Source organism: Corythoichthys intestinalis, chromosome 17 (assembly GCF_030265065.1).
Source record: "Corythoichthys intestinalis isolate RoL2023-P3 chromosome 17, ASM3026506v1, whole genome shotgun sequence".
Taxonomy (NCBI): domain Eukaryota; kingdom Metazoa; phylum Chordata; class Actinopteri; order Syngnathiformes; family Syngnathidae; genus Corythoichthys; species Corythoichthys intestinalis.
The window spans coordinates 38,716,110-38,739,709 of NC_080411.1; the positions used below are offsets into that span (position 1 = coordinate 38,716,110).

A 23,600-nucleotide genomic window follows, 5' to 3' on the forward strand; every position below is an offset into this window, starting at 1 on the left:
CTGTAAAATATAAATCTACTGCAAATTGTGCCCCTGCACATATAGAGGAAGAGAGATCATGATGAATGGCACCCCTAATTTCTTTAAAGTTTTAAATCTTTAAATAAATAAATAAATAAAAAGTGCCGTAGGTGTCAGCAGTTGAGCTTGGAGTGGGGCAATGATAAAATTGGTGGGTCTTTTCTTCGTATATGACCTTTGTTGCTTGGTTTGAGCACTTCCGCTATCTGCTTCAGCATTTAAGTTTTCAGACTTGCTCAGTCACAGTCTTCCTCACCTTAAAAACAACAAAATAAAACAAAAAATATTAGCTACTTCATAGCGTTTGAGTTGAAATCCTGATTTTTTTTGTGTTGGAAGTATTGAATTAAAAAAAATATGAATTGAATGTATAGAAATTAAAAATTCAATAATTACCTATTTTTAATATGTAGGCTACATTAATTATCATGCACATCACTTTATATATCTTGGAACCTATTCAAACCATTTTTATAGCTTATTGTATCAAAATGACAGTAATAACAGTTTGTGTAGTAAACTAGATGGAAATTGGTTCTCAAATAAATTGGATAAATTCATGTGGGCTTGTTCGATATTCATTTTCATCCAGTTTAGGGTCCTGGTTTATTTTATATCATTCAACACCAAATGTCACCAAAATAATACATGTAAATTAAAAAGTCAATTACATTGCAAAACTTTCTTACCTCAAGTGACGAAAGCGAAGCTCACAAACTCCGGTGTCCACTACGTCACCAGCTCCCAGTGAAACTTATTTTTCTTAGACAATTCTTGCATACAGCAAAGTCCTTGTTCACCTTACTTCCTTTCTTGTTGGTGTAAAATCTAAAGTGTGTCCCCATGTGTGATTTGGAGCAATATTTTTCTCATTTTTTCCTCCACCGTTCTCACGGAGCTTTTTTATTTTTTCAACCCACTTGGAGCTTCCTCTCCTTCTCTAGACAACTTGTGCGCACTTTATCCTCACCGCTACTCCCGAGCGCCCCTAGTGGACCGCCAAGGAATTGCTCAACAAACATTGAGCAGTTTACAGCATCCATACTCCATTGTATGGCCAATATGTTAAATAAAAGTATCGATTCTTGGCGGGAGCATATCGATAACCCATCGGGTTGCAACATATCGCGATATATCGCTGTATCGAGATATTGTCACACTCTTATTAACCAATATTGATCCATATACACTACTTTTTCGGCGTATCGCACAGCTCATGTACTTTAACTGATTCTCACTGTTTCGCCTTTTGATGTTAAAAAAATTTACGCAAAGCAGACCTTTTTGATTTTGCCCTTCACATTAACAATTGTGGCAAAAACAAAGATTTTTTTGACAAAAAAGCAACATTCTGTTCTAATGGCAAAAACATAACTTTTTTTTTAAAACTGACTCCAAAATTTATAGGGAGTGACTCAAAATCTGCACTGTTAATCACTGTCATTCATGATCACTGTTGTCAATAACAGCGTTAGAGTATAATGGCGTTACTAATGGCGTTATTTTTTTCAGTAGTGAGTAATCTAATGAATTGCTTTTCTCATCTTTGCAACGCTGTTACCGTTACTGATGATGTAAAGATGTGCATTACTATGCGTTACTACGTTGGTTGAATGACGCGAAAGACGGACTCTCGGAGAGAGCAGGGTGGTAGTGGCGAGGAGGGATAGGAGTTGTGACGCCGTTGCAAACTCGATGCTAGGTGGCTCCAATAATACCTGACTGTAGCCGACAGCCTACAAACTATACCCACATGATGCTACGGTAGATAACACATGTATATAGAACTAGATCCGAAATGACATACTCACCGGCGTGAGCACATGTATAGAGAAGTAGATGCGAAATGATAGACTTATCCATCTTAAAGCAGTAGACTTCTCAGGAAGGCTCTGTTGTAGAGAACCTTTCTAGCGAACCTAAGTAACTATTTATTTAAAATATTCGGCAAAATCTTGACTTGAATCTATCTTTAAATGATGAAACATTTTTAAAACTTCCACATGTCGAAAGTAGACACAAGGGAACTAATACAATAATGGGAGCAATTTTAACAACTTCAACGGTTGATTCACAACAGTAAATGACTTCAGAATGAAAAAAATAAATAAATAAATGAAAGGTAACACCAGTTACTTTGCCAAGTAACTAATTACTCTTACATTCAGGTAACTGAATTACTAACTCAATTTTACTTTTAAGGAGAAGTAATTTGTAACTGTAATTAATTACTTTTTTAAAAGTAAGATTAACAACATTGGTCACCAGTAGGTGGATGGCGATGTTGTGTAAAGCGCTTTGAGGGCCTTGAAAGGTGGAAAGGCGCTATTCAAGTATAACACCATTCACCACTTCTTTCAGTGCCATTGACGGTGCTAAATGCCCAATTCCTTTTGACTGGGAGGGGCCGTTGCACTGAAAATGGATTGGACGTATAGTGCCGTCAATTTCAGTCAATGAATAAACAAGGAATTAACCCGAAAATGCTCCAAAATTTATAGGAAGTGACTAAAAATCTGCAGGAAGTGAGCCGTGTGGGAGCTACAGTTCCAACCACTGGCATTCATGATGCATGTCACTTCAGCTAATATCGAAATGTTAGCTCATTTGCCTTGGCAGGTTCTTGTTCCAGATAGTTTTGAACATCTTATTTAACTTAACAGATTGTGTTTGACCTTGAATGTTCCACTGCACAAAATTTGATCTAAGCTTTTGGAAGCTATTTGTTTCTGAACATATTCATGCAAATATTTTCTAGTTTCTCACAAGTTATCATGTATTATTATTCAGCCTATAGCCACCTCCCAGGCAATACTTTGGCTCGGTGCTTCCATGTGCATTCTTCTCACTTACTACTTTTAAATGTTTGCTAACTGTGCTGCTTTTTAGTCTCTGACAATTTTGCTTTTTTATTTCCTTTTGTTCCTCCGGTGGTAATGGTGTGTAGAGATCTAAGCCACAGTTGGCTCGGCTTCACATGGGTTTGTGTAGAGAGACGAGGGGGGTAGTCAAAGGAATCGGCTGGGCTTCTTATTCTTCCTTCAGTGCAGAGAGGGGAAAATATAGAAAGGGAAAGGCCCTGCTATTATCAATATTAATCTCCTTTTGGAAAGGCATCTGTAGGCTATGAGTGTTAAAAAAATATAATAATAAACTCTGCTTATCCAAGAAAGCCATGTTTGAACTTGCAGATCTTTTTCTCTACTTTTCCTGTCACTCCCTGCGATTCTTTCTTTCCTTCTATTACTTCACAAGCTCCTCTCTCTATTCATTTAGTGTGTCATTAGCTCTCCAAGCTGTTGTTTGTTTTGCTGCTTTAATGTGCTTTTTTTCCCAAGCAAAAAAAGTCAGAAAACAAGTAACATGAAATGACACATATAAAAAAACACAATATGTAGGTTATGGGTGTGCAGGGATGTGTGTGTGTGTGTGCGTTTGAGGCCATTGGCACTAAACTTACTTGGGTCCAGATGTTCTAATTATAGAACTGCTCTGCTGCCTAATGACAGGAAACACTGGCCCTGTGTATGTGTGTGCACACATTTGTGGGGATGTTGGTTTGTAGTGTGCGAGTGTGTTGTGTCGTGCTCTGTTGTATATGTGCTGAGAATCAATAGACATAGTAACACATTGAATGGGCATCAGACGGAACCGTTAATCTATTTTTGGTCATTAACCTCTTGAACCCTAACTTCCTTCTTAGATTCTTCACTAATTGTATATTTTGTTTAAGAAAACCTGTTTTTGGCCCTAAATGAATCACAGGCATACTTTTCTTTGATGTCCTATTCAATATGAGAAATTTAAAGAAGATTTATATTAAGGACTTCATACAGTTTATTAGTGACGTGCGGTGAGGGTCATGACGAGTGAGGCACTGACTTCCAGTCAGATTTACAAACACAAATAAAAATATATATGGCGGAAAACACTCAGGTGACTTGAAGTTCTGCTCTGAGACCTCCAATTTGGCCAAATTTCTAAATTGTCCGATATGCATGTGTGATACATCATTGGAAAGCTTAAAATCTCAATTTTCTGGGGGAAGAAATTTTTTGAACAGGAGGGCTTTTAAAGAAAAAAAAAAACTTTTAAACAGCAAAACCCTAACTGGAGGCGGGAGCACGCAAGAGCAGAATTAAAGACGCCAATAATTTAAAGAGATATAATCGCTTACTTAACTTGTTTCGATCCAAAAATTCCATGTCGCATGTATGACCGAGTGTCAAGACACAGCTGTGAATGGCCACAGCCATTTTTGGGAGGATTTTATGGGTGAAACATGGTGATATAACAAGGGTCGCGATGCAGAAATCGCAGACAACAAGGAGTGGTTGAGATTTTCTTTTTCATACAGTTACCATTTTAAACGTTATTTTTCAATTTTTTTGTTTGGATCGATTATTTATCATCTAACATTTCAGGGAAAATGCGACAGTAACAAAAAAAAATACAAGTAAGTGATAGTTATGAGGTAGATATCCGTGACTTTTTTACAGACGCCAAATTTTTCATTGTGACGTAATTTGTTTAAAAGTTTGAAATATGTGAGAGAATAATTTTTTAAAGTTGTTTTTTTTTTTTTAAACTAAATTTTAGACATCAATTAATGATTGTAAGCTAAAAATGACAGGCATTTTGAATAATAAATATAATTACTTATCTCCTTTTTATGTCTAGGTTGAAACAAAAGTCTGTAAACGGGGGTTTTCAGGGTAAAACGGACAAATTAAAAATAGTTCTGGGTCTTAAAGTGCCATGAATCTGCTGTGGCAGCATATAGACATATTGTTCTGTCATACACAACAGTTGTTTTGGCTTGAAATACAGCAGTTTCTTTTAAAGAGGAGTGCAAGAGCAGAAGCTGCTTTTTCAGTCTTGTCTGCGTTTTCCGCCATATAGACCCTACTCACGTGACGTCACAGCCACGCCCCCGCGCCATGTTGTCCGTATACTCATCATGTTAATGCATTAGCGCTTCGTAAATTCCTCCTATCATGGCGTGTTTTTCTGCTCGTTAACATTAATAATCAAAATGGTGAAGTCGTGTGTGGCGGTCGGTTGCAAAAACAGAGAAGATAGACGGAGAGACTTGAAGTTCTACCGTATTCCGAGAGACCCGGAGAGGAGAGCAAGATTGACTACTGCAATTCGACGAGAAAACTGGGCTCCAGACGACTACCACAGATTATGTAGTAGTCATTTTATATCTGGTAAGATGCATTTAATATATATTTAGAGGGTTTTGGGCTGACAACCACAATTAAGATAATTGCCAGGCTAATCGCCGACAACATACACTCAGACGTTGTGAGTGAACTACCTGAAAATATATAATTATAAGGGGATAATAAGACAGTTGTCATACAATTAATTTACAATTTCACTATTGAGGTCAAAAGCCAAAAAATAAATTCAACTAGGGACATTCTGGAGTAGTGCTATCGCACTTCATATTTATTACATATTATATATGTATGTAGTGAGAGTGCTATCGCTAAACCATATAAACATTAAAAGCCCTAGCTCCATTGACAAATGACATGAAATACATTAGACTTGACAGTGGATGTTAGCAAGACCAAAAGATTTTGAATTGAAAATTTCGTAACTCACCTTCCCAAGCACAAGATTCCTGCCGAATTTTCGTGTACGAGGACATGTTTCACCCAACCAGCAACGTAGTATTTATAAGCCTCCAAGCTCTTAAAGTTTTTCAAACTTTCGTGAGAACAGGCTGATTTTGTGTGGACAAGATAGTTGTAAATATCAGGGTCAGGCAAAGACGGCGAAGACAGCGGGTCGAAAAACATCGATTTAGGCATCAAATATGGATCTGGCGAATGGATAAACTGAAGCTTTTCCACATAACGCCTTTTATGCAACGCATCCAATGAGTTTACGGCGTCAGATAACACCGGGGCTTCCATGAATTGCTCTATAACTTGCACGACTAATTGAAAACAATGAGAATAAGTCTAAAAAATACGGACAATACAGCGACACGTCATTTTGTGACGTAGGTGAGTAGGGTCTATACAGTATATAATTCCAATTTAACTTATTCCAAGCCAAAATGAATAACTTAATGGTTTTACCTTTACTTTTACACAGAGGTGAAAGTGGCTAGAATTTCTTGTCGGAACTCCCTTACATAAAGGTCGGCACGGAGCCTGATTTTTGTTTTTGGGGGGGCAGGTGTCCAAACTTCCTAAAACCACCGAAATGCAAAATCTGCATTTGGCACAGTTATACATATAACATGCAATGAAAGAAAACATATTTTACACATGCATTAGGCTACTGAATAACACTGAAACAAGGCATAAATGAGAAACTTCATACAAAATTGTATTTTTTCCATCTAAAACTCCATCTGATTTTTATTTTTCGTCATTTCCTCAACTGTAAATGAAAACCCTCATTTGGAACTATTTAAAGGGTACCATGGATAGACATCTAGTCCTTAAAAGGTAAATGTTAGTACGAGTTATAATAATTTGATATTAAACCCCTGTTATCTTTTTAATAAAATTTGTAAAATGATTTTAACTACCGTATTTTTTGGACTATAAGTTACTTTTTTTTTTTTTTTTCATAGTTAGGCTTGGGGTGCGACTTATACTCTGGAGCGACTTATGTGTGAAATTATTAACACATTATTGTATCATTTCACATGTTATTTTGGTGTTTTGGAGTGACACTGATGGTTTGGTAAACTTGTTAGCATGTTCTTTATGCTATAGTTATCTGAATTACTCTTAACAGCTATGTTACATTAACATACCGGCCACGTTCACATTTCGTTGTTCATGCATCATGTAACATTATCATACTGTACACTTATTCAGCATGTTGTTCTCTATTGTATTTTTATTTTAAATTGCCTTTCAGGATAACATATCTGTTCTATATGTTGAATTTTATCAAGTAAATTTCCCCAAAAAATGCGACTTATATATGTTTTTTTCCTCTTCGTTGGGCATTTTATGGCTGGTGCGACTTATACTCTGGTGCGACTTATAGTCCGAAAAATACGGTAGTAGGTCGCCATCATTGTTCACATCACAGGGCAGTGATGTTGCCATTTGTAATAGTACAAGCAGTATTTATTAAGGATTTAGTGCCGGTTTTCGGGCTGTGAAGCAAATGAATGGAAATATAATGTGCTCTTTTGGGAAAATCCTGCTCGATATATGACCATTTCGACTTACAAACAAGGTCCTGGAACGACTTAACTTTGAGGTACCACTGTACAAACAAGTTCAAAAACGAAGAAGACTGCGCATCAGTTCACAAGGTCATTGGCCGCCTATGATAGGCGCCCTCTGCTGTGAGTCAGGCGTATTTTTTGCCTCACGGAGTGAATTATATACTGCTGTTTTATAGTTAGTCCACAAGTTTTAAAACATTTCAGAAAAGCATTTCATACATTTTCCAGATTATGGAAATGCAGGGCATATCATCAGACTGTTTTATTTGTTGTATAGAGAGGGACAGAGACACACTGTTTCCCGTACATACCAACGGGGTTACTGAAAGATTACACCGCGAGCCAAGCGACACAGCATGTACCTGCCTCACAGCGCATCTCCTCTCTGTTGAGAACAGAGGAGAATGCGAAAATTATATTCTTAATCAGGGGAGAAAAAAATGAATGGAATGGAAAACTGTTTATAAATACATGCCAAATCACAAAAAAAAATACATGCACCAATGTTGTTTTCATCAACGATGATGATAACGAAAATATTTCGTCAAGGAAAAATTTTTTCATGACGATGACATCACAATGACGCGCTGAAAACGTCTTGGGAGATTAAAACATAACGAGATGGATGCCAGTTGTCGTCTGACGACACGAGAACGAGGTGAAAATTTGCCATAGTTTCCGTCATGAATTCACAATGTGTGATATTTTCTAATTGTATGTGTAGTTAAAAGGCATTTAACACTGTTTGGCCGTGTCACTCATGTGACGTGCTGTGCCTCAGCCTGACCCCACCGCCCCACACACACGCTTACTCACTGGTAAGCCTGTGCCTACTCCAGGCTCATTTTGTGAAACGTGTCAGGTGCTGCTTAGTAAGTTTTGCTTTCTTATCTTGGCTCGATATGCCATGTTGCTTTAGCCTTTAAAGGTCTGTGCTGAGTGATCATCACACACTAAACTTGTAGAGTTAGCATAGCATTCGCATTAGCATAGCATTCACGTTGGCGTTAGCATCGGTATTTGCGCGGTGACTCGGTGTCTTCTTAAACTCTTGGAAAACATTTTACATACAGTTTGTGGCATCCAGTTGTGTTTAATTATTTGCAAATAATGTGTTGTTTTCCTGCTAAGTGTCTATTATCATTATGAAAATGGTGATGTCCTTGTAGATTCTACAATTATGTGCTCGTCTGTCATGTTCATTCGAAATTGTTGGAAAGCTTTTATTTATTTATTTATTTATTCATGGATTAAAACGTTTGAAGTTTATATTATAATTCTGGAGACTCTAAGATGTCCACTAAAGCAGTAGATGTTCAGCATTCCGCATCTAGACCGCATATCATCTCTCTTGTGCAAAGCCACAGCTAGGAAATTTAATTAAGACCTTTATATTGTGTTTTGGAACATGCATTCCTCAAACAATTAACATTAAAATAATATTTGTATGTCAAACAACTTGATCTCACATTTATATGTACAGGAAACTTGATGATTGTATTATCTGTCATGCCATATATGTCTTGATGGAAATTTAAGTTTAAGCAAGAAAAAAAAGGGAGCAGAAAACATGCAAATTGGTAACAAATAATTTTGGAGAAGGCAACGATAAGAAAACAATGAATCACATTCTGAACTAAGAATTACGTCACTTCATTTGTTTGGCACCCCCTGCCACGCACACACACGCTAAGAGTGGGATTGCGGGTGTCAGACAGTTTAAGCGGCTTTAAAGGAAAAAAAAGATTCAAAGACGTAATCTGACTCTTAATTCTTACTGTCTCATCTTATTGTGTGTTAGTGCTTGAGCGAGTGTATGTGATAACCCAAGATAATAATGTGAATGGGGTTCAGTCAAAGTACATGAAGCTTCTGCTGCAAGCTAAACTCAATGAAATTGTTTCCTTTATCATCATTCGTTCAACAATGCTTATACATGTTTGTTGGATGGTGGCCGGCAGAACAGCAGGATTTTGGGGTATATATATACTGGGGTAAGTATCACAGTATATCACTATGGTGATATACAGTATTGTGATACTTTGTATCCCAATAGGTTTCTCCCACCAAGAATCAATATATTGTTTTAAAACGATGCCACTGTTCAATAAAGGAACCAACAGGTTCACTAGAATAGTGTTTATGTTAACTCGTTGGCTGTCATTGACGGCGCTAGATGTCCAATTAATTTTGAATGCATGTTTTTGATGATGTGCTAACTAATAGATTCTAATAATTTGTGTGGATTGTTATTGCTGTATCAGCAGCTAATTATAAACCCACATTTGAATTGCTGTTATTGAAAAGGAAACTGATGTTTTAAATTTCTTATTTTAGTTGCATTCCGTGTTGATGTCATGAGGAGCTGAATAAAGTCGGCAAACCACACAAACGTCAGACATCGTCATTGAGGGAGCATAGCTCACTGATTAGCCAGGACTTAGCTCCAACGTCTTGGTGAGGATGGTACAATGACTTATAATACATGTTTTTGGATAGCTATTTTGAAATTTAGGGTGTATTTAGGGGTACCTAAAGGGTTAATTCCAATTTACGCGGAAATTGAGGTTACCTAGCCAATATAGGAACGGAACTCGTTTGTAACCCAGGGATTACATCTATTTCCAATGCCCCCATTCAAAAAAATGACTTGATATCGATATGGAGTGACTTGAAAAAGCCACTAAATCTTTAGGATGTGACCCAGAATATCCTTGAAATCAGTGTTGTTTTCGTCAACGACAATTTTTTCATGACGATGATGTCCCGATGAAGAGCTAAAAACATGTCTTGGGAAACTAAAACATAACAAGATGTATGCCAGTTGTCATCATGCTGAGTGATCATCACACACTAAACTAACTTGTAGCGCTAGCATAGCATTCGCGTTAGCATTAGCATTGAGCACGGTGACTTGATGAGTGTCTTCTTAAACTATTGGAAAACTTTTTCCATGCAGTTTGTGGCGTCCAGGTGAATTGAATTAATTGCAAACAATGTGCTGTTTTTCCTCCTGGAAGATGTCGATGTCCTTGTAAACTACAATTATGTGCTCACCCTTCAATGTTCATTCTACATTGTTGGAAACCTTTAATTATTTATTTATTTATTCATGGACTAAAACTTTTGAAGTTTATAGACGAAAGTATTTTGAGAATTGTCGACTAAAACTAGACACAATTTGTTTTCGTTGACTAAAAATAGACGAAGACGAACACATTTTGAGATAACTAAAATATGTCGAAGACCAATAAGTATTTTCATCCAAAAGACTAAGACTATGACCAAAAATCAAAAGGGCTGCCAAAACAACACGCTTGAAATCAACAGGGAATAATCAAAAATGTACAGGAAGTGACCCGGAATGCCAAAAAAAAACAAAAATTTTCCTACATCTATCATTGTCCTTGACCTTGCGTAACAATAATTTAGGCACGGCAGCATAGGAACTGAGCCTTTAATGCTAAACCTTCAAGTTGAAAGATGACCCATTGATTGGACCTATAGTTGGTTGGGATCGTATCATTTCCTTGTAAGTAGTAACACATTTGTACCTCATCCATCCATTGTATCTAGCTTTTGTCCTCATTAGGGTCATGTGGGAGCTGGAACTCATAGTAAAAGAAACCCTCAGTGCTGTGAAACGGATGTAAGCAAGATCCACCTTCAATGAATTGACCAATTTAAGGTTTTCACACAATGGCTTTTGCTGCACAGTGTAAAAAGAGAAATAGGATTATAAATTGGTTTAGCTAATCTGCTATAATTAATTTACCACTTATTAGTCGTATAGTATGATGATCTTTCCATGATGGTTTTAACAGGGGGTGCAAATTACTGTATGAATTTGTATACTGTGCAGTCCATTGGATAAGAGTAAATCTGAGTTGAGAATATGACGTCAGACCAGGCACATGCTGTCAGGGCTCTAGACTGCGACCAAATGATCACTTTTTGTGACTAAAATCAGAGCCAGCACGAGTATTTTTTTCATCTACTTGCACATGCGTGACAAGTAACGTTGCGTCTTTTGTTGTTGTTGTTGTTGCTGAAAAAACTCTGTTAAGGTTAAAACCAACTAGTTTGCAGTAATGTAACAAGCTGGTTCGCCAAGGGAAAGTATAACAGAAGAAAATGAAGGTGGAGGTGGGTCATGTGTGGAGCATGTTATGATTGGGGCAACGGAAAACTTGACAGCACTTGCTAACAATGGCGAAAGGAGGCCGACGGGAGGAATGAGTCTGACTCAGGAGCTCGACAAACGGGAGGCGATAGCGATGGCAAAATGCGAAATTCATCGCCGTTGAGCTGAAAGCCAACACACGAGGTGCGATGCGACTGCAGCGGCAAGCGACACGCACCGCCCGCTGCCTGTGCGCCATTGCTTGTCTCTGACTAGCTATGAATTTGGAGGGAATTTTAAAATTTCCGATCTTTTCTGAGCACCAACAACTTCCAATAGTGCTGCATTTTTATTTATGTTCAAGATGTCGTGCCGAGAGGTATCATAAAGTATGTGCTTGTCTCACACACGCCAAAATGATGGGCTGCTCCATGTTGACAATGTGTGTTGTGTGGATGTCAATATCCTGGTTGGCCAATTTCCTCGCAGGTGATTTGTCGGTCAATAAATCCATCGCTGATTGGTTGTAGTACCAGGTGAGAGCGACAGAAATGGAACAAAATTACCATGTTAACCTACTTTCTAAGTAGTATACTGGATGATGTCAAAACTGATAGAGAATAAAATATAGATTCATAAGTTTGTGATTTTATGCATTTTTAATTAAAGTATTTATTGGTTAAACATTGAAAATTAGAGGAAAACTTTGCATTTTGATTTACAGTGTGCGCCCCTGAATCTTCTGCTTGCACCCAAAAATTTTCAAGTATGGGGGGCCGCTGTGCTCCTAGTAAAAAATGTTTTTCTGGAGTACTGGCTTTTTTGTAATTGATCCTCAGAATTTGCCTTCTTTCACAGTTCTTCTGCTGACATATTAAATTATTATAATTCTTATTCTAAAATTAACAGATTGTACAACCTCACCGAATGCAACCTCCAAACTCGATCACAGTCATTTCAATTTGTACATACAACTTTTTTTTTTCTCAACAAAGACATACAGTGCTGAGACTAGGAGTAAAGGCCAGCTTTTATGTTTCCTTAGCAGTAACACACAGAATTTGCACACGTGCGCACATACACACACACACACACTGGCTAACGGCATTAATATGGGTCTGTTTTGTGTCAGGCTGGTCTTAATATGATCATTGTGAGAGACATGGAGCTGTCTGTCAGTCTAAGTTCATTAACTGATGATAGATCACCTACAGTGTGCATAAGTGTGTGTGTGTGTGTGTGTTAGTGTTAGTGATGGCGAGAGGGTATTGGGGAAAATCTCCATTTGTGTTTTGCCATTCGTGTGTACCCCCTCTCCCTCTTGCTAGTGTAATTTATAGCCCTCAATCGGAAGCCTTATCAGGTGCAGGACACATGGACGCCTCCTTCTTATGCCTCCTCCTCCACATCTTTTAACTTCTGCACACTAAACTTGTATTTCTCCAACCTCTTTTGCACTCCTCCTTCTGCTTCAATCTTCCTTTCCATCCTCTCCATTGCCACATCATTAATTGCAAACCTCTCTTTCCTCTTTAACTTCACTTCAGCGTCCAAATCAGCTACCTCCATACTCTAAGCCTGTCGAATGTCTTTTGCCTATACTGTATTAACAAATTTGTTTAGATGCAGATGACCTGATTCCAAGGTAAAATTTTGAGATGGAATTTCACACAGTTAGCCAATGTCTACCTGACATTACCAAAGTTCTGGGTTTTAATCTCAGCTACAGTGGTATGAAAAAATATCTGAACCTTTTGGAATTTCTCACATTTCTGCATAAAATCACTATCTGATCTTTGTCAAAATCACACAGATGAAAAAACAGTGTCTCCTTTAACTGAAACCACCCAAAAATTTATAGGTATTCATATTTTAATGAGGAATGCAAACAATGACAGAAGGGGAAAAAAGTAAGAACCATCACATTTAATATTTTATGACCCCCCCCCCCCCTTTTGGCAGCAATAACTTCAACCAGATGCTTCCTTTAGCTCAGTGCTTCTCAATTATTTTCTGTTACGCCCCCCCAAGGAAGACGTAAATGTTTCGCGCCCCCCCAAACTCTCTGCCACCACTGTAAATAGTATCATTTGTCTATAAAATTACTATTATAAATACGCATCTGCCTAACATTGTGTCCTTTTTTTTCCTAATAACGAAAAAAAGTAACAGATCAACTTATAATAAAGTAGAACTTTATTAACATTGTTTTGTTTGTAACAGAGAAGACGACGCGCATCAATTTGCCTGAATTAAAAAAAAAAAGTCCCATCCAAACTAAAAAATACACTCGTTACATTTTTGACCATTTGATAAAGAAAAATAAAATGTAATAAAATCAGTAAATAATAACAAATTAAAATTGATTAGAAACATTCACTCATGAGGACAATATGCCAAAAAATTTGATCGGAAAAACAAAACTGAATAAAAGAAAAAGAAAAAAAAAAAGTGTCCTTGGACAGAAGGACAGTTTTTATTTTTGTACCTCCTTTGCAATGGTGTGGAGTTATCTTGCAATGAGCATGCTAACAATGCTAATTGGTTTACTGATATTACACTGACAAAACAGGACGATTGTTGGAAATATTCGGCCGTTTTTGCTGAAAAACAATCAAGCTTATCAATGAGATTGGGGTCTAATGTCTTTAAGTGGCGTCTTAATTGTTTTGGCTTCTGGCTGTCCGCTATAATTATTTTTAGACACAGTAAACAGTGGTCTTTCCTCATTACCCACTGTATTATAAGTCAAAGCTAAAAGGCAAACGGCACGAAAAAAGCGCATTCCCGGCGGCCGAGGTAGAACCGTAGGTGAGGGCGGTCGTCGTGACGATCCCAAGCCAAAAATGGCACTTCTCAGGCGGCGACGTGAGAACCGGCCGGACAAGACAGTGGGTCGCTGCGTGAGTCCGGTCGGAAAACGGCGGCGGCGCACTGCTCTTCATATCTGTTTTCTGTGTGTTCTGAGTGCTCTTCCTTAGTTCAAAAATACTGCGCGCACTCTGAAAATGAGAGCGCCACTGCCACCCACTGAGTGGATGTGCAAGTACACTTTATTCCAGTACGGCAAAAAAAAAAAAAAAAAAAAAAAAAAAAAGCATGTTCCCCGAGGTCACATGCGCCCCCCCGGCATCGCTCTGCGCCCCCCCAGGGGGGCGTGCCCCACTATTTGAGAAGTACTGCTTTAGCTGCAGATCAGTCTGGCACATCGATCAGGGCTAATCTTGCCCCATTGTTCTCTACAAAACTGCTGTAGTTCAGTCAGATTCCTGGGATGTCTGGCATGAATCGCTGTCTTCAGGTCATGCCACAGCATCTCAATGGGGTTCAAGTCTGGATTTTGACTCGGCCACTCCAGAATGTGTATTTAACACACATAACAGTTTGTTAAGCATTTACAGGGTGTTCCAATTTGGTTGACCCCATTCTAAATGCCTATGGTATTTGATGGATCTTAATAAAACTATATACACTTTATGTTGAAGGTCATAAGTTCATTCATTCATTTTCCATGCCGCTTTTCCTCACGAGGGTCGCGGAGGTGCTGGAGCCTATCCCAGCTAATTCGGGGCAGTAGGCAGGGGACACCCTGAACTGGTTGCCAGCCAATTGCAGGGCACAAGGAGACATACAACCATTCACGCACACACTCATACCTACGGACAATTTAGAGTGTTCAATCAGCCTACCATGCATGTTTTTGGGATGTGGGAGGAAACCGGAGTTCCCGGAGGAAACCCACGCAGGCACGGGGAGAACATGCAAACTCCACACAGGAAGGCCGAAGCCCAGGATTGAACCCTTGATCTTAGAACTGTGAGGCAGACGTGCTAACCACTCAGCCACCGTGCCGCCGGTCATAAGTTTTATTGGTTAAATATACAAAAAAAAAAAAAAAAGTACAAATATTTGTTGGTTCTATGGCAGATTTTCATGAATGTGCAACATGAGCGCTGCCTGCAAAATGTCTTATCAAAATACCTTTTCTTTTGAAGTGAACGGCATTTCTTTACCTGAAAAGATAGAAATGCCAAACGTTACACACAAAAACTTGAAACGTTTCTACACAAACTGTGTTTCAGGTTAAGAACACCCTGTAAATGCTTTAAAAATTGCTAACAAATACTTCACAAATAAACAAAAAATCATTTATCAACAGTTTACTAATGATCTATTAACTAGTAAAACGGATAGTAATTATAAATTGTTACCATTTTTTCCACTGGTATGTTCATGTCGTAGCCAGCAGCACGTAACCACAGTTTATATTGTTCCTCATTCTTCATAGGGAATTTGTGGAAACACTCATTTGCCCATTTTTTCTGTCTGTTTCCGACCTCCAGAGTTGTTTCAATCTGATGTTGTCATTCGACAAAATGCTGCTGCCCATTGAAAAGCAGACCGTCAACAGTAAAACTAAGGAATGCAGTTTACAGTATGTAGTATTTACCTTAGCCTTCGTTTTTCCTCCACTATTTGATCGCTTACGAGAAGGCAGGTTTGCTGGATGGCCAAAATAAAAAACAACTTGTCGCGAGCAGCCATCTTTACTGTTCACATTCACTTGGAACACTTTGAGGTCGCAACTGGTAGCATCCGAGTGGGATTAGCCTGACTTTCGACCTTTGTCGAATGCAGCTGGAGCACGAGTGGCCAAAGACTAGTGTGGTCGCATTATGCATATAAAGAAAATAGTGCTGCAGAATAAAATGAATTATGGCTTTTTAGTATGACATTGTTTTTGTTGCATGCATATTTTAAATAATGATCTGCATTTTAAATTTATTTGACTATGTTAGATCTGTCAATATCGCTTTTTACTGACGTGCTAATATGGGACCATTGACTCGCGCTAGCTTAGTCACTCCGGAAACCTGAAACAAACAAATAACTGAGTAACTGCATGGAATTTGTTGAAATCCTATTTTGAAAACTGTTGAGTAGCTGTCCACTGTAGTGACCACACTCTCCTGAAAGGGTAAACAAATAAAAAAACAAAATTAAAGGTCAGATATGAAGGACATTTTTAGTTTTCCAAGGTTGTTTGCCTGGAAGTACACTATAGCATCATTTGTTTATGGCAGGGAATCAAACCTGTGACCTCTTAGTCAAGAGACTGACCTTTGCAATGCAGTGTGATGGCAGTGGGGATTAGTGGTCTGTGCGAGGCTTAAAGGTCCATTACATTTCATAGAGACATTAAAGGCTCTGCAATCATAATCAATAATGTTTAATGACATGGAGAAAGGAGAGATGATGATTTACTCGGATGTAGTTGATTACACTCTTAGTCTGTACACAGAATGTACACATATAGTGTGTAATTTTGTTCAGTGTTTTGTATAAAAGTGATTGAGGTATATTGATTATGTGGGATTAATTCTCAGACGATTATTTGTGAGAACGAGCAACAACCAAACGCGGCAGGGATTTTTTTTTATCTTCTAATTTAAAATATTGCATAATATTTGTGCAATCCTTTTCAATTCAGTTTGTGAAAGCAATAATTATTAACATTCACACCAATACACAGTATGACGATTGTCAGCTAATTTAATCATTACAAAAACCCTCGCAAGTATGGAGAGAACATGCAAAATCCAGATTTAAATTCTGGATCTGAGAACTTTAAAACAAACATAAGACAGATTTACAACCAGTCTACAGGCTACCAATTTTTCTATCATTTTTTTTTTTAAATGTGTGTATTATCTATTTTATTTGAAAAAAGTTATTCTCCGTTGTGCATTATTTCTGCTAAATTTGTTTTTTTTCTCTTTTGCTATGCTATAGATATGGAGGAGAGATCAAGTGGAGGATCATGGGCAAGTGGAAGCCGTTCTTTGAAGGTAAATGCAGGATTTACTGAACAGGAACAAACGATTTGACTGCTGTCATTTGTCCACTGTATACTTTATTCACTAGTGGAAAATAGCCAAATAAGCTACACACATTATAAGTGAAATAAAATTTGTATTTTGGTTAAAAAATGACTTTACTGATTAGCTTAACACTTCATTTTCTAATTATACGATTCAGTTACACTTAAGCTTGTTTTTTTCATTCATTTGAACTCTTTCAGGGTTCCTCCGGTCCTTAAAAAGTCTTAAAATATCTGAAATTTAAAATCTGGGTAATGAAAGTCTTAAATTGTCTGACATTTAATTGAAAATTGCAGTAGGTATTAAATTCCCAGACAATGCATTTGATACCAGGAAAATCACTGTAGTCTGCCGCAAAACCTTTTTCTAGTATTTGTTTTTTGGGATTAATATATGTTACACGGTACGCTGTACGCAACCTTAGCATGCGTCAGCGACTTCAGTTGTTCACATGACGCTATTTCCTAGTTATTCGCATTTCAGGAGGTGAGTGGGTAATATGCAGAGATAGGGAAGTGTGAATTTATTTTTTAAAAAAAAGGACGATAATTTATTTAAGAGTTGGTTGGCCTCTGATGAAAATAAAAACGTGTAGTGATGTGACAATATATCAAAAAGGTGATATATCGCAGTAATTTGTAGCCTAAAGGATTATATGCTCCCACCAAGAATTGATATATTTTTTTAAAAAGGTGCCAAAAAAAAAAAAAAAGGAACAACCAGTTTGCTAATAGGGATGTATGCAACTAGTCATTGAAACGTTTGACCACCTACTCGATTAAACGCAGCATCATATACTATTTAAACAGGTAGCATTTACTGTATGTCTGAAAGCTATTTCCCGGGTAGACTGACATGGAAATGACAAGGACGTTAACTGCGTTGCGTCCTAGTACAATGTTCGGGACTTCACCGGGATGCGGCATGGATGAAAACAGACGGCTAATTCCCTGGTCACAGCTTGAAAGCTGATGATATCAATGAATAATAATGTAATAAATATGGCGGGCCAATCGTCATTTCCTCTTTCTTCATGGTAAAACAAAAAGCTGCAAACAAACATTGCAAATTTCAAAATTGTAAACTGAAAAGAAAATTTAACTTGAAACATAACAAAATTAATTTGCTACTGAATCTTAGAATCGAGGAAGAGGCAGCTCATCTTACATCTTTAGAAATATGTGGTTTATTTTGTTGCCAACGCCGACCAAAAATGAGGGACGGGTGAGTCGCCAAAGTCAACACGGGTAATTGCTGGTATATCTCCCAATGTCTGAAAGCCTTGACACGAGGAACATTACACAGGAATTTAGCATCATATAAGTCTGAAAGGGGCTTTGGTCTTCGCGCCTCTGCCACAGACAGGGAGGGAATTGCTCCCCCTCCCGTCCCACATACACAGGGGGCAGGAACACAAAGTTTGGGGACATTTTGGCTTACATATCAGGAATGTATTTCTTTTTGAATTGTTTACCTTTATTTAGTCAGTTTTTGTAACATTAAAAGAATTTAAAATAAACAACTTGTCCTGAATGTTTGGGCTGAAATAGCTCGTAAATATTTATATAATTTTAAACTTTTTATATAATATGTGTATTAAATTGCGGGTTTTCTTGCTTATAGACTAGACAACTAGTCGCACATAAAATCTGAGTCTAGTCGGCAGAGTAGTCGAAATTCCCATCCCTACTTGCTACCAAAATCTTTCATTAGAATAGCGTTAGCTCATTGGCTGCCATTGACGGTGCTAGACATTCAATCATTTTGACTGGATTGGATGTCTAACACCGTCAATGGCACTGAAACCAGAGCATTCACAGCCAGTCTTTTGTGGGCATTTACAGGTCACCTACTGTTAATTTTAAGGCATTTACAGTTACTTTCTGTTGATTTTGACTCACTTCCTATTCGTTTGGGGACATTCTTGAGTCATTTCCTTTTCAGTAACCCCAAATCAACAGGAAGTGACCTGTAAATGCCCCAAAATCAACAGGAATTGACCAGTATATGACTCAGCAATCCAAGACATTTGAAGTGGGAGTGATAGCACCCTCCCACTTCAAATGGATTGGACATCTACTGGTCCAATTCACATTAGCTTGTTTTTCTGTTTATTAGTTGTTTTGTAGAAAATCCTAGAACAGGGGTGGGCAAACTATTCCACAAAGGGCCGCAGTGGGTGCGGGTTTCCGTTCCAACCCATAAAGAGGAAACCTTTTCACCAATCTGGTTTCTTGGAAGCGCGATCAGTTGATCGCAGTTTGGTGCTTCTTGTTTCAGCAAAAAACACAATGGTTAAACTGTTTGTGTTGGATCAGTTGGAACAAAGACCAGCACCCACTACGGCCCTTGAGGACCGTTTTGCCCACCCCTGTCCTAGAATGATTTCCTGGCCGAAGACCAATAATTGTTATATTGCCACATCGTGATATCGTTATCGTGAGCCTTGTATCGCAAATCGTATCGTGTCATGAGGTACCCAGAGCATAGACTTCAAAATGCAGGCATGAAAATCTCTCACCTTTTGGCAAAATTCGCCATTTTGAAGTCAAAAAGGGTGACCTGCGTGAATTGTGTAGATACGAGGAGAAACTTTTTGGGGGGGTCGTAAGTTCATCTAACACACTAACGACATGTTTTATTGCAGTTGCTAAGCCTGTTGCGATATGCAACGAGTCCATTTATCGCAAGGTAAATAAAATGAGGGCGGTCATTTTCACGGCTGCGTTTTATCACCGTGTGCGTATGTGCATGCATACATTTGTGTGTGCGTGCAGATGACATATGAGACTCCAGTTCTTTTCGCAGATGTTTATTGGCCGTCAACACAGAATTACAGTTCAGACATACAAAATAAGGAAACACATCTATATTAAACACTGTACGTTAGCATTGCTACATTGAGACGAACGGGGAAATAAAGTCAACCTACTTTAGCCTGCTATAAAACATTGGCAGTCTTCTCCAAAACGCAAACTTGCGGTTAAAAGGTGACACTTCCAACATGAAAAATCGCCAGTTAACAGCATTTGCAAACGAAAAAATGAAAAAAAAAAATCTATTGATGACCCCACAAGCAATGACGAAAAGTGCTTTTTTGCGGACTGTAAAGCCTACGGTTAGCGGTTTAGCGAACATACTTCCAGTGAACATTTCAAAATAAAAGCACGTCATGTTCGCCATATAAATAACGATTTCCGGAGTTAATCCCACATACTTCAGAATTAATATTATAATATGTAAATACTATACTACTACAGATTCTATACTACTACACATTCTATACTAAGAATAGCTTTAAAATAACACCATTTATTAAAAATGAAATTTGTAATGAATAATTATTATGATTATTATTGTACTATTATATATAGTAGTATAGCAAGTATAATAATATTGCTTTTTTTTTTTTTTTTTTAAGAATTGTTTTGAAAAATGTTGGAAAGGCGAAGTCAGTGCTCTGAATCTGTTTACGTTCCATTCTTTTGCACTATTAAATGCTATCAGCATTTGACCTCATTGTTCATGTGTGATTAATTATTGTTATTTACATGTTTATTTGTACTTTAATTTAAAAAATTAAGTGTTCCAAAATGTTTTTGTGAACAAATAAGCGTCAACAAAAATTTCATTGCTAAATTAGTAAAAAATTTTAAATTATTAAATTATTACATTAGTGGACTAAGAGTAAAAATAGTCGGCTGACTAATCGGGAGAAAATTTGTCGTTTGGGACAGCCCGAGTGTACCGGAAAATATTTCCTCCACACCCTTCTCACCTTTTTAAACCGTGACCCATTTTCATACCTGATAATGATATTGACGAGACACTGGTTGTGGAGCCTATTAATAGGGGGCCTATCTCCATCAAAGCTGACCGATTGGAAACACAGACAAAGAGCCTTATATGTTGAAAGTTCTTCTGAATAAATACTTAAATCCCTGAATTCTTTATAAACAAAAAAAAAAAAAAAACAACAGTTAGCATTTATTTTACGTGAATATGTCGAATGTGCTGCTTGTCTTTAAGCCACTATGGCGTCGCCTTATCACCACAAAGAGCTTTTTACGTTGAAATTTTTGGGAATAAATGCTTAAATCCCTGATTTCTTTATCGATATGGACGTAAAACAGTCCGATTCTTGGTTAAAAGCAAAAAAAAAAAAAAAAAAAAAAGAAAAAACGGGCAGTTAGCATTTATTTTACGTAAATATGCAAATGTGCTGCTAGTCTTCAAGCCACTATGGCGCCGCCTTATCACCACAAAGAGCTTTTTACGTTGAAATTTTTGGGAATAAATGCTTAAATCCCTGATTTCTTTATCGATATGGACGTAAAACAGTCCGATTCTTGGTTAAAAGCAAAAAAAAAAAAAAAAAAAAAAAGAAAAAACGGGCAGTTAGCATTTATTTTACGTAAATATGCAAATGTGCTGCTAGTCTTCAAGCCACTATGGCGCCGCCTTATCACCACAAAGAGCTTTTTACGTTGAAATTTTTGGGAATAAATGCTTAAATCCCTGAATTCTTTGTAGATATGGACATTAAACAGTATCGATTATTGGTTAAAAAGCAAATGACCGGGCAGTTAGTATATATTTTACGTAAATATTGTGAATTACGACGCCAATGCCGTAGCGGTTAATTTGTCCCATTGATTTCTTTCACGTTTCAAAGTACATACATGGTACGAAAAATATACCGGAATAATTTCCTTGAATCCTCAAACAAATCACTTCTGAGACAATCCTTCCTTTTTGTGTGCGGTACAGCTTTCGTACTTTTTCAACCTAAATCCGACGTTGGAGAATAACTGCGACTGACTGAAATGGAGTGTAGGATGGCCCCCTACTTGAAGGCGTAGCGCAGTGTGGCAAGACTGTGACCCGTCAATGTCATTATGAAGTGTATGCCCAGAGGTTCCCACCCCTAGTGCAAAGTCTGCAAAAAGACTTTTTCGTTTTGGACAATGGGGTTCATAGTCGTCGCGTTGCACATGAGATGAGGAAAAATACCAGTTACAGTGAAAAATTAGTTTTGCATCAGACATTATTGCGACATGTTTTTGTCTCAAATTATATATGTTTTTTACATCTAAGGAATGTTTCAAAAGCATTAAATATGACTTTTGAAAAGGTGCAAGAAGCCTGCTCTTTGACTTGCTGTACAAGAGATTTTGGACAATTGTATTGTTTAAACCCTCTGGGAATAGTTTGAGAAAGGTACTTTTCTTTTTCAGCCTGCTGTGCACGAGTGCACATAGCAAGGGCCATTCAGAAATGGTTGGATGAGTTTGGTGGAGGAGAACTTGAGGGTGCTGGGCTTGACTGCCCATCAAGTACCTATAGGATGAAATATACAGTGGGGCAAATAAGTATTTAGTAAACCACCAATTGTGCAAGTTCTCCTACTTGAAATGATTAGAGAGGCCTGTAATTGTCAACATGTGTAAACCTCAACCGTGAGAGACAGAATCTGGGGGGGAAAAAAAGAAAATCACATTGTTTGATTTTTAAAGAATTTATTTGCAAATCATGGTGGAAAATAAGTATTTGGTCAATACCAAAAGTTAATCTCAATACTTTGTTATGTACCCTTTGTTGGCAATAACGGAGGCCAAACGTTTTTTGTAACTCTTCACTCTTCGCTTGGTGTAAAGGAATCAACTTTGGGAGCAATTATTAGAAAATGGATACAAGACATATAAGACAACTGATTATCTCCCTCGATCTTGAAGATGAGACGTGGCTGGATCTTTCAGCATGACAATGATCCCAAACACACAGCCAGGGCAACAAAGGAGTGGCTTCGTAAGAAGCATTTCAAGGTCCTGGAGTGGCCTAGCCAGTCTCCAGATCTCAACCCCATAGAAAATCTGTGGAGGGAGTTGAAAGTCCGTGTTGCCCAATGACCGCCCCAAAACATTACTGCTCTAGAGGAGATCTGCATGGAGGAATGGGCCAAAATACCGGCAACAGTGTGTGAAAAGCTTTTGAAGAGTTACAGAAAACGTTTGGCCTCTGTTATTGCCAACAAAGGGTACACAACAAAGTATTGAGATTAACTTTTGGTATTGACCAAATACCCTAATTTTCGCACTATAAGGCGCACCTGACTATAAGCCGCCCCCCACCAAATTTGGCACGAAAACGGCATTTGTTCATAGTTCATATTTGCTCACTGGACTATAAGCCGCAGCTGTCCTGTAGTATGTATGTATGTATGTATGTATGTACAGTATGTATGTATGTATTTATTATGGGACATTTACACGAAAACGATATTAACCAGTAATACTTTATTTGACATCGGCGTCATACCAATTACAGTGCCCTGCAAAAGTATTCGGCCCCCTTGAATCTT

At 37.8% G+C, this 23,600-nt stretch overlaps 1 protein-coding gene across 4 annotated transcripts in view; it reads left to right on the forward strand.

The window, feature by feature from the left end:
- The window catches only part of LOC130905156 (transcription factor 4-like), a 356,325-nt gene that overhangs the window by 59,987 nt on the left and 272,738 nt on the right, over positions 1-23,600 (forward strand). For all 4 annotated transcript variants that reach the window (XM_057818269.1, XM_057818267.1, XM_057818270.1 and 1 more), the window contains exon 5: positions 17,151-17,206. In XM_057818269.1, the coding sequence (XP_057674252.1) occupies positions 17,151-17,206 (56 nt within the window). The remainder of the gene's footprint in view (positions 1-17,150; positions 17,207-23,600) is intronic.